The 12,385-nt window shown below is 38.2% G+C and overlaps 1 protein-coding gene across 1 annotated transcript; it reads left to right on the forward strand.

The window, feature by feature from the left end:
• The first annotated feature begins 8,950 nt into the window (after window positions 1–8,950).
• On the forward strand, window positions 8,951–12,147 carry LOC141639159 (uncharacterized). Its single transcript, XM_074448339.1, has 4 exons — window positions 8,951–9,702; window positions 9,796–10,355; window positions 10,996–11,238; window positions 11,309–12,147. Exons 1-4 carry the CDS (start codon window positions 8,951–8,953, stop codon window positions 12,145–12,147), a joined length of 2,394 nt encoding a protein of 797 aa, XP_074304440.1.
• The last annotated feature ends 238 nt before the right edge of the window (window positions 12,148–12,385 follow it).

The following is a 12,385-nucleotide window of genomic DNA, read 5'->3' on the forward strand; positions in this document are numbered from 1 at the left end:
AATCCCTTACATAATTCAAAAGAAGAAGAAGAGAAATAGTTGATTAAGGCAACGAAACGTAAGTCTTAAGATGACGATGTTCTTGAAGAATTGAATTGTCACCCAGTGCATACAATTACCTGCTACAGCCGTATCGAGTTGCTCTCGGCATTGGACTCTCCACAGTGGTTCGTAACAGATAACTGCGCACAAGCCTGCATTCGAATCTGTGTTCGTCCTCGCGAAATGTCATAAAGGTGCCCCTCACATGCCTGGGATCTCGTGAACGCTCAAGAGGTCCTAAAGCCTAAGAACCTCATAGGGGATATGGCATTTCCCCTACATTCACATAGGTAAGTCCATCAGGTTTGACTGTCACAAACCATCCTTAAGTAAGGACTATGGACTTATTAAGAGCTTAGCTCAACCTTCTTCACATGACAGAAATAACACAATATAAAAAAAAGAATACTACATCACTTTTATTAAAATAGGAATGGTAGTAGTATTACAACATGAGATCCTCGTGACTTCGTTTGACCCATTGAACTTGGTAAACCTAAGTGGGGGAGCCGCGTCATGATTCATTCCCAATAGGCGTTAAACCTATTCCTCGTGCTGACTCCAACACTAATTTTCTGCAGAGGCCTTTCGTGAGAGGATCCGCAATATTCCTCTCTGATTTTACATAATTCAGTGATATCACATTATTTCTGATCAAATTCCTCACTATAGCATGTCTCAAGCGTATATTTCTCCTCTTTCCGTTGTAAGCTTGATTGCCTGCCACACCAATGGCTGCTTGAGAATCGCAATGCATTGAAACTGATGGAGCCAGTCTCCTCTACAATGGAATGTCTGCAAATAGGTTCCTTAGCCATTCGGCTTCCTGATCTGCCAATTCTAATGCAATAAACTCAGATTCCATTGTTGATTTTGCAATAAAACTTTGTTTAGAAGATTTCCAAGAGATAACACCACTAACCAAAGTAAACACATATCCACTAGTAGAATGAATCTCATCATTATCAGACACCCAATTAGCATCACAATATCCTTCTAAAACACATGGGGATTTGGAATAGTGCAAACCCCAATCCATTGTTCCCCTAAGTTATTTTAGAAGTCTATATAAAGCATTCCAGTGTGACTGATTTGGACTATGTGTATACCTGCGAAGACGACTTACAGTATAAGCAATGTCTGGTCTTGTATAATTCATTAAAAACATGACACTGCCAATTATCTTAGCATATTCTTCTTGGTTCATGCTGACACCCTCATTCTTCTTTAGGTGTATACTAGGATCATATGGGGTTTTGACTGGTGCACAATCAAAACAGTCAAATTTTTTAAGAATTTTCTCGACATAATATGACTGATCCAAACTCAAACCCCATTTGGTCCTAGAAATTTTTATACCAAGAATAACATTGGCTTCACCTAGGTCTTTCATGTCAAAATGAGAGCTTAAGAAGGCTTTGGTGTCATTGATTACTTTCATATTAGTGCCAAAAATGAGCATGTCATCAACATACAAACACACAATGACACATTCATCTTTGTCACTTTTAACATATACACAAGCATCCGAATCATTTACATGAAACCCATAAGAAGTAATAGTTTGATGAAATTTGTCATACCATTGCTTCGGAGCTTGCTTTAGACCATACAATGATCTAACCAGTTTACATACCTTATCTTCTTGTCCTGAAATTACACAACCCTCTGGTTGCTTCATGTATATTTCTTCATTCAAGTCTCCGTTCAAAAAAAGTTGTCTTAACGTCCATTTGATGCACAAATAGCCCATGTATAGAAGCTAGTGCAATTAAGGCCCTAATAGTACCAACTTTAGTAACAGGAGAGTAAGTGTCAAAGAAATCCAAACCTTTGGTTTGTTGATTACCACATACAACCAATCTAGCTTTATATTTATCGATAGATCCATTAGGATTTAGTTTCTTCTTAAAGACCCATTTGTTGCTTAGAGGTTTACACCCTCTAGGCAGATCGGTGAGAATCCAAGTGTTATTACCTTTGATGGAATCTATCTCACTGGTGATAGCTTCTAGCCAGAAAGTAGAATCAATAGAATTCATGGGCTCCTTGTAAGTTCTCGGATCATTTTCTAGAACATAAGAAAGAATGTCCTCCTCATCAAGAAATTCTTTTTCTGCCAAACTTGTCTCGAAGTCTGGGCCAAAATCTTTTTCTATTCTAGCCCTCTTGCTTCTTCTACGTTCAGTCACTGCATCTGCCTTAGTTACTGCACTAGTAGAAGCAATATCGACATTATTGGAAATAAGTGGTAAACGAGGTTCAAGGTTAGTTTTCATCGGAAAAATAATCTCAAAAAACACATCTCTAGATTCTTTAATAGAACCAAAACCTGAACCATCCTTTAGAATAAACCTGTAGGCCGCGCTGTTAAAAGCATAGCCAATGAATATACTGTCGATTGTTTTTGGTCCAATTTTGCTTCTTTGACATGCAGGTATTCCGATTTTTCTCAAATACCCCCACATTTTGAGGTAGTTGAGATTAGGCTTGTGGCCTTTTCAGAGCTCATAAGGAGTTGTATCTAGTTTTTTGTGTGGAACTCTGTTAAGTACAAAACAAGCAGAAAGAATGGCCTCGTCCCACATGTTAGTAGGTATACCAGAACTGATAAGCATAACATTCATCACGTCTTTTAAAGATCTGTTTTTTTTTTCTTTTAGTTATTCCGTTTTGTTGAGGTGTGAATGCGGCGGTGATCTCATGGATAATACCATTTTCTTCACAATATTTTTCAAATGGATAACCCTCATATTCACCGCCCCTATCAGACCTAACACGTTTGATTTTTAGGTCTAATTGATTCTCAACTTCAGCTTTATAGATCATGATTTTTTGCTCGGCTTCATCTTTTGTACTTAACAAATACACTTTCGTATATCTAGAGAAATCATTTACAAAAGTGATATAATAACGCTTACCTCCTCGGCTCATTGTGTTTCTGAAATCTCCCAAATTCGAATGGATTAATTCAAGAAGAGTTGAGGCACGATGGACTTGTTTATTAAGCGGTGTCCTGGAATATTTAGCCTCTACACATATCTCACATTTGTCAAAAACCATATTACTAAAATCATGTATAAGGTCAAGATGTTTCAATTTTTTAACATAATCAACATTTATATGACCTAATCTGGCATGCCATAAAGTAATAGACTAAGTGAGATAAATGGAAGCAATAAAGTTTTTATTAATAGTCACTAAATCGAGCACAAAAAGCCCGCCATTACAAAAACCTTTTCCAACAAAGTTATTGTTTCTAGTGAGTACAAGTTTATCAGATTCAAAAGTGAGTTTTATACCGGCCTTGTTAAGTGGAGACCCTGAAATAAGGTTCCTACGAATTTCTGGAACATGAAGAACATTATTAAGTTCGAGAATTTTACCGGAAGTTAGCTTCAATTGTACCTTTCCCTTACCAAACACGCGTGTAGTGCTAGAATTGCCCATGAACGCGCATTGTCCATTAGTTTCTAGCACATATTTTTTGAACGCTTCTTTGTTACAACATATGTGACTCATAGCTCCGGTATTCAAAACCCATTCTGTGACGTTGCTTACCAGATTTACCTCGGATACAACGGTGGCAATTACTTCATCTGTTTCGGTGAGATGAGCTTGATGCTTATTTTTTGACTTTCCTTGGGATCCTTGCGACAGTATTTTGCGGAATGGCCCGTTTCACCACAAGTGAAACATTCTCCTTTGAACGGCCTTTTGGGTTTGAAATATGTTTGTTTTTTTCACTCCGTGGATTTGGTTTGGTCCCTTGTTGTTATGGTTGTTGTTCTTATTACGTCTAGGACCCTTGTTGCGATTTTTTGTCTCAACGGGATTGGCATTGGAAGAGGAATGTTCAACTTGTTTACCTCTTAACTGGATTCGATTTTTCTCTTCAATCTTGATATGTGACACTAACTCAAGAAGAGTGAAATCCTTTTGCTTGTGTTTCATGGAGTGCACATAATTCTGCCAAGATAAATGAAGTTTCTCGAGTAGACAATTAGCTTGAAAAGTTTCACATATTTTCATACCCTCCGCGATAATATCAGCACATAAAGTCTCATACTCATGAACTTGATCTAACACAGGTTTTTCATCAGTTATACGAAAATTTAACCATCTATTGCAAGCATATTTTTAGTGCCAAAATCATCTGTTCCGTAGTTTTAAGAGCGTCCCAGATCTCTTTAGCAGTTTCAAGCTTACTATAGATAAAAAATAAAGGTTCGGTCATATAGTGCAGTAAAATGCCACGACAAGTTTTACTGTCTGCAGGAAAATCCCGTTCACTGTTTTCTGGTGCTTCAGTTCCGGTTAAAGTATAGTCTATCTTTAACTGGCTTAAAAGAAAATCAAGTTTTTCCGGACCAAAGCCAATAGTTTTTACCATCAAGTAAATCCAATTTTGACATATCAGGGATAAAAACTGTAGGCATAAGAGTCAGATTAAAAGAAGCATCAGAAATTGGCATAGCCATATCGGTTAAGATAAAATTTTAACGAGCAAGAAAAAATATTTTAAAATTCAACTTTAGACTGTAGGCGGTATAGCTATTAAGAAAACAATGAACGGTAAAAACTTACAGAATCGGCAAAGAGAGAAGTCGTGGCGTGATAAGAATCAGTGCCCTAAAGTTGAATTTGCCCCGCTCGATACACACGGCCTCTTGGCAACCAACCCCCAGGGTTACACGACGTCCGAGTCTAAGGTGTACAACAAAGACTCAGATTGAGGACTAGTAACAGAATGTTGCGAAAATCAGCTTATAGAAAAATATGTATTGTAGAGAGAATAGAGAAAATGATAATCAGAATATTTTGTGTGTTCCGAAATGAGTTGAGATAAGAAGTATATATAGTGAGAGTAGGAAGGCTCAAGAATTGTGTCTCGTAAATAGGTTTTAGATGTTTACAAAGTCAGTGTGGTAGACCACAAAAATCAGTACAGAAGAATGTACTATCAGAGCCCTGAGCCCAGGGCGACGTGGCGTAGCGTGCGCGCGCGTGTGTGGTGGTACGGTCCCTTTACCACTACATATCTAGTAGTCCAATACAAATGATCACTTATAAACTATAATACTCCAACATATTTTATCAATGTGGGATTCTTTTGAAGTAAAACTAAGCAATACTTCCAACACAGAAAACTTACCACTTCAGCAAGATTTGCCCCCTCCCTAAGCCCGTCAATTTCTTCAGGATATTTAGCAAAGGATGCAGTAGTTGGATCTAATTTTTTTCTATCTTTAGTAACGAGCCCTTGCATTCACATACAATTATTGTTACTGCCAGACATCAACCAAGGCTAACAGGGCCTTTGATTTTATAATGTCCATTATTAAACAAGGAGATGACGTTCTACACTACCCAGAAGGAGCAAAAGCTTTTAAAACAAAGCCAAAAATAACACTGAAGATTACCTTGATCAATGTAAAATCTACATGTCTTAAACGTTTGGAAGCAAATAAAAAAAAACAGTATACAATGTATCAAAGAAGATACGAACCAACGTCAATTACTAGAGTCCAAACAGTAGAAGCAGCCGGGTAATGTCGTAATGAATGAATACTTTCATCACTATTCGGTTACGGTCCGTTTTTCTTAAGACCATTGCTTTTGGTCTGAAATAAAACGGATAACATGTCATCATTTTACAATAAAATGTTGTTATTTTCTGATAACATGTTACCATTATTGTTCACATCATTTTCAGGGTAAAAAATGACACCTCTAGTCATAATATTTTGTGAATTAATTGGTTACATTTTCTTAAAAAATGGCAACATTTTATCCGTCTGACAAATAAGACCAAAAGTGTCGGTCTGAAACAAGAATTTGTGATTCGGTTAACACATGGATACAATTAGATTCTATTATAATTTACACGCAATGCTATTACCAAAGGCACATAAAGCTCAAGTAACAAAACACATACGTGTTTGTCTATAAGATAAAATTGATGCATGTCTGCTATCCCATTTATCCTAGCCATCCTTGAAATAACTTGAACAGCCATGTTTAGGATACTAATCCCTGCACTGAAAACCACCTTCTAGAGGTCAATTTATTTTCTAGATGTGAAAAGGAATTAGGCAAAGAAAGTGTAATAAATGTAAAAAAAAAAAACGATCATACGCCATCAGAAAAAAAAAATATGTTTCTCTAATCTTACCTCCCAGATCCAACAACAACAATTTTCTATTTCACAAAGTCGGACAATGGCCGACCTTGTGCTCTGACAGCACCTAGCAGTCCAGCCAAGATAACGCCAGCAGTTCCCTGTAGAACAAGAGATAACCAAATGCCCAAAGGTTTCAAAAGGAAGACAACAAATAGACTAAATTTAAATACATTCCCAACCAGCGGATTTTAAATACAATCCCAACAAATAGACCAACCCCCCTCTCGGGTTCGAAGATCGGTATCCCTAGCTAAACACCCGGTTACCCGAAAACATGCACATTCCCAAGGTACCCTAACATTAGCTAAGGTCATTACGCCCGCATCAAAATCCGGGGCATCCCACTCCTCATCTCGGAGGTCGATTTCAAACCTAAGACTAGAGGTGTCCTCCATTGACTCTCCCTCTCGGCCTCAACCAAAGATAGCAATATGACCACATCCCGGGTACCCGGTTCCCGACCTAACCAACTTGCGTTGGTGGACAAAGGTCACAAACCAACTTTACCCAAAATTGACCAATTTATCAAAACAATCCTCTAGCCTACCCTTATTAATCCTCCCCAACAACAAGCCTTTATGGGAACCAATCAATCAAATTACTCATGTTGGGTAAACCGAGTCCTAGTTAAAAGACTACTCATCACTAATCATCTTGATTATGACAAAATAATTGACAAAGATGAATTCTTTAAGCATGAACAGATGTGAAAATGGATTCTACAATTAATCATGCAATAATTTAAAAAATCTATGAGGAAAGACTAATTAAGCTAAGATGAGGAAAGATTAAAGCAAAAAGACACAAACTTTGACACTACTAATCAAAGGTTCAAACAACTAATAAGAGAGATTCAAATACAAACAATTTATATAAAACTAAGAGAAAGTAAATGTAAACAAATGAACATAAAAGAAAGAATTAAGAAGAAGAATGATACCAACAACCAATAAATATGGAAACGTGGATTGAAATAATAAGGATGAATATCTTCCTCCTTCAAATTGCAACACACTAATCTAAATGTAAACTAATGAGAATTGTAGAACTTGAATAAACTAAAGAAAAATAAAATTAATATGAAAGAAAGATTATAACTTTGATTCCGGAGAAATTAAGAGTGAAAATAATCTAATATAGGGTTTATGTAGAATAAACTAAGGTAAGGTGGTGTGGTCTAATGTAATGTCTCTTTTATACTCCCTCCATTCAATTCTTTTTTCACGTTTGTCAACGCGTCTTTTACGCGCTAAATATCGTTAGCTACGTATTTGCAAAAAATATAAAAATTAGATATTTTTAATATACTCGTAACGACGAATAAAACAAGATACTACATGAATATATTTTCACTTATGTATTGAGAGAAAATTGAAATTGAATGCTTAACTATGAATAGTGTACAAAATAGATAACGGTAGTGTGGAGTTGAATGGAGGGAGTACTAGTCTAATAATACCACTACCACTACTACTACTACTACTACCCGCATCAGGGCCGGGTTTTGGGGATTGGCAGTGGCGCCTTGCTACATTCCCTTTTCATCTGGGTGGCCTTGGTGTTTATGCGGCCGGAGATGTTTTGTTCTATGCTTTTATTGCGTCCCGCTTGCGATCTATTTGGTTTGCGAGGCTAAGCTCCTCGGCCCTTCTCGTGTTGTAGCCGCTGGCCCTGCTTTTGATGATGCCGCACGGTGTTTTCTGCGACTACGGTTCGATATATTAGGTCACCCTAGTGAAATTGTCGCCCCCAAACTTATGAAGAAATTGGAGATATTTATTTCACGACGGTTGCTACGCCTCGTAGTCTTTTTTTCTTTGACACCTCGCCGGATCGCTCTATGGCGGTCTCGGCGAGGTTCTCACTCCTACGATTGGTTACGTGCGGTTCCTATCTCGGGGTTGGGGCGGACTATGAACGGGAGGACTTACCGTAGTGTCTTTGGGGTATCGCACAGGTGTTCCGTTATTCTCGGTATCTAGGCCCTGTCCGCTTGCTCTCGGGGTTTTTCTTTGGGGATGTTTTTGGGGACCACGCTGTTTCTTGTCTTGGTCACGTGGGCGTTAAACATCGGCATAACCTTGTCGGGACACTCTTTTCGACATCTGCTATAGATCGGTATTTGCGGGGAAGGAGGTTGATATCGGTTTGGTTGATGGGCATGGTGGCTCTCTTCGTCCTGCGGATTTATTGCTTTATTCTTGGGACGGGGGCGTGATGTGTGCGTCGACCGACGGGTTCTTCACCTTTGACTCGGACCGAGTTAGCGGATTTTGTCGGGCGGGTTGTCGCCGATCTTTGCTCGGCGAAAGTGTGCTAAGTATGGGGATTTGTGCGTGTAGCGGGTTATGGTTTCCTACCTTTCTCTTTCTCTTCACTTGGGGAGTTGAGTTCGGATGCTGTTGCCTTGCTCAAGCGGATCCAGAAATTCTCGGTATCTCAGGATGCTGGGGCTCGGGTAGCCGCTTACATTTTTACTCGTATTAGCTTTACTATTGCTAAGGGTGTGGGAGCCCAGCTTGTTTCTCGGCTCCCCACCAATTTCATGTAAACCTTTTATTTTTATTATAATGAAAGCTGCGCGCATAATTATAATAAAAAAAAAAAAAAAAAAAAAAAAAATAATAATAATAATAATAATAATAATAATAATAATAATAATAATAATAGTGCTTCTCTAAACCTGAATCCATGATTAACTTTGGTTTTTGGAATGTAAGAGAAATGAATAGGGAGGGGAAGCAGATTGATGTAAATAGATTTCTTATAGCAAATAATGTAGGGCTTTTTGGGTTACTTGGAACCAAAATTAACCCAACTAGAGTGCCAACAGTAGTGAATAAGGTTTTCAGTGAGTGGAGTATGTCTACTAACTCTACTTATCATAAAGGTGGGAGAGTTTGGGTGCTTTGGGAACCAAATATGGTGGATGTTCAGTTCTTAGATTATAATGCTCAATATATTCACTTACATGTCACTGATAAAGAAACTCATGAGCATATTACTATTACCTTTGTCTATGCATTTAATGGTGTCACAGAAAGGGAGCCTCTTTGGGGCAATCTTAAGAGACTTGCTGGGAGTACACAGGGTCCTTGGGTAATAGGTGATGATTTTAATTGTGTCACTCAAGCTAGTGACAGGCTTGGAGGGACTTTTTCTGATGCTGAAGCAGAGCCATTTCAACAATGTCTAGAGGAATATGAGGTGATGGATATACAATCAACAGGAGCTTACTATACTTGGAATAACAAACAACCTCCTGAAACTATAGTGTATAGTAAGTTGGATAGACTCTTTGTAAATCATGAATGGTCTTTGAAATTTCTAGATTTTTATGCCAATTTCCTTCCTGAGGGATACTTTGATCACACCCCTTGCTTGGTGGGTAAGATTTCCAAAGGACATTATAAAAATAGGCCATTCAAGTATTACAATATGTGGAGTGCTGCCCCTGGGTTTCATGAATGTGCCAGGCAGATATGGAACACACATATAGATGGGACAAAGATGTTTTGAGTGGTGAAAAAGCTTAAGTTTCTGAAACCTGGATTAAAGAAAATTAATAGAACTCATTACTCAGACGTGGAAAATAAAGCTGATATTGCAAGTGTCACTTTACACCAACTTCAACAACAGCTGGCTCTTAAGCCAGGGGATGGGGATTTAATCAGACAGGAGTATAATACCAATCAACTTTCTAAGTCTCTTCAACAAGCCAAACTACTCTTTTTGAAACAGAAGGCCAAAGCCCACTGGATTGCTGAAGGAGATGCTAATTCCTCCTACTTTCATGGAGTTCTTAGAGCTAGGAGAAATAGAAATTTTATTCAAGAGATTAAGGATTACAGGGACCGTCTTTATACTGATGAAGAGGGTATACAAAAAGCTTTTCTTGATTTTTATGAGATTTTACTAGGTACAAAGTCTTCTACTCAAAGAGTTAATAATTCTATTGTCAAAAATGGAAGTATTTGTTCTACAGACCATAAGAAAAGCTTAATGATACCAGTTACAAAAGAGGAGATTAAGGAGACTATATTCCACATTCCTAATGACAAATCTCCTGGACCTGATGGGTATTTTAGTAAGTTCTTCAAGGACACTTGGGATATTGTGGGGGGAGGAAGTAAGCAATGTTATCCTTGATTTTTTTGAAACTGGCCAGCTCCTCAAACAAATAAATTGTACTCTTATTACTCTCATTCCCAAGGTGGAGAGGCCTACAACTGTCTTGCAATATAGGCCAATTGCCTACTGTAATGTAATTTATAAGTGCATTTCTAAACTCATTTGTTCCAGGCTAGCAGGTGTGTTACCAGATTTGGTGTCTCCTACTCAAGGTGGCTTTATCAAGGGGAGAAGCATAATTGAAAATATCTTAATCTGTGAGGATATCATCAAATCTTATGAAAAAACAGCCATATCTCCCAGGTGCATGTTTAAAATGGATCTTCAAAAGGCATATGATACCATAGAATGAAATTTTCTTAACCAAATGATGGAAGCTCTGGATTTTCCCATGAAATTTAGGAGATGGGTTATGGTGTGTGTGACTACAGCAAGCTATTCTCTCAACCTCAATGGCAACATGTTTGGTTTTTTTAAAGGACAAAGGGGGATGAGACAAGGAGATCCCCTATCCCCTCTCTTGTTTACTATCTGCATGGAGTACCTCTCAAGACTCCTGAAATATTCTACTACTAATGGGGGTTTCAATTATCACCCATTGTGTAAACCTATGCAGCTGACCCACTTGATGTTTGCAGATGACTTGCTGCTTTTTTGCAAAGGAGATGTTCATTCTATGATGATCATCCTTAGAACTTTTTCTACTTTCTCCATTTCTTCAGGCCTTAAAATGAGCAGAGGTAAATCTAATGCTTATTTCAATGGGGTAAGAGAAAGTATTAAACATGAGATAATGCAGGTTTCTGGTCTAGTGGAGGGAGCTCTACCATTTAGGTACCTAGGGGTACCTATCAAGACTACTAGGCTCTCTGCTGTGGACTGTAAACCACTAGTGGATAAAATTGTGCAAAGAATCAGGTCTATTGGTGCAAAAAAAACTTTCATACGCAGGGAGGTTGGTACTTGTCAAGGCTATTCTCAACACTTTGCATACCTACTGGGCATCTATGTTCATTCTACCCAATGGACTCATTCATAGAATTGAAGCTATTTGTAGGAACTTCATTTGGGATGGTGGAACTGAATACACAAAAGTTCATTTGGTCTCCTGGGATACAATTTGTAAACCTAAAGAAGAAGAAGGGTTGGGCATCAAGGATGACATTATCTGGAATAAAGCGGCAGTAGGGAAGCTAGTATGGTGGATTACCTCTAAAGCTTATCACCTTTGGGTCAAGTGGGTGAATCACACTTACATTAAGAACAAGGACTGGCACACTTATTCTCCACCAGCATCCTCAAGCTGGTATTGGAGGAAAGTTTGTCAGGTCAAAGAAGCCTTTACTGCAGCTTACCAGCAAAACCAGTGGAGTGATAGCCCGGAGAATGAATACACTATTGCTAGAGGTTACGACTTATTAAGAGACAAGGACGAGAAGATCAACTGGCATAATATGGTTTGGAATAAGTTGACTATACCTAAACATGGTTTCATGGCATGGATTTATCAACACAAAAACATGAATACCAATGAAAAGCTGTATAAATTAGGTATAAGTACGGATGATACCTGCTACATTTGTGGATATCAAACTGAAACTATGGATCACCTCTTCTTTACATGCGACTATAGTAAGGAGGTGATTAAGATAGTTGGTCAATGGATTGGAATCATGCTACCTATCCAGAATTTCCGTGAATGGAACTTGAGAAGGGGGCAATCGAAGATCAGGATTGATGTGATTAACGCCGTCTTCAATGCGTGTATTTATCATACATGGAGCCAATGAAACTTGAGCAAACATGAGCTCACTCTTATTTGTCCGAAAAAGGTGGCTGCCACCATTGTTGATGAGATAAAGATCAGGACAAAGGGGTGCTCGATGAAGATGGCTAATGCAGATAGGATATGGAATCGAGGACTCATTGATAATAATGCAATTTGATTGAAGAAATCAGGCGGTCGATGTTAGTAAGCGATGTTTGAGATCTGCATTTGATTGTCAGGAAAGAAGAAGAAGATTAGGG

Source organism: Silene latifolia, chromosome 2, assembly GCF_048544455.1.
Source record: "Silene latifolia isolate original U9 population chromosome 2, ASM4854445v1, whole genome shotgun sequence".
NCBI classification, from domain to species: domain Eukaryota; kingdom Viridiplantae; phylum Streptophyta; class Magnoliopsida; order Caryophyllales; family Caryophyllaceae; genus Silene; species Silene latifolia.

Bases quoted from the DNA above. Each gene is read 5' to 3' on its own strand.
- LOC141639159 (XM_074448339.1), top strand. From the start codon at position 8,951: ATGAATAGGGAGGGGAAGCAGATTGATGTAAATAGATTTCTTATAGCA. The intron at 9,703-9,795 runs GCAGATATGGAA...GAAAATTAATAG, and splicing joins GGGTTTCATGAATGTGCCAG to AACTCATTACTCAGACGTGG. The intron at 11,239-11,308 runs GTAAACCACTAG...TTTCATACGCAG, and splicing joins TAGGCTCTCTGCTGTGGACT to GGAGGTTGGTACTTGTCAAG.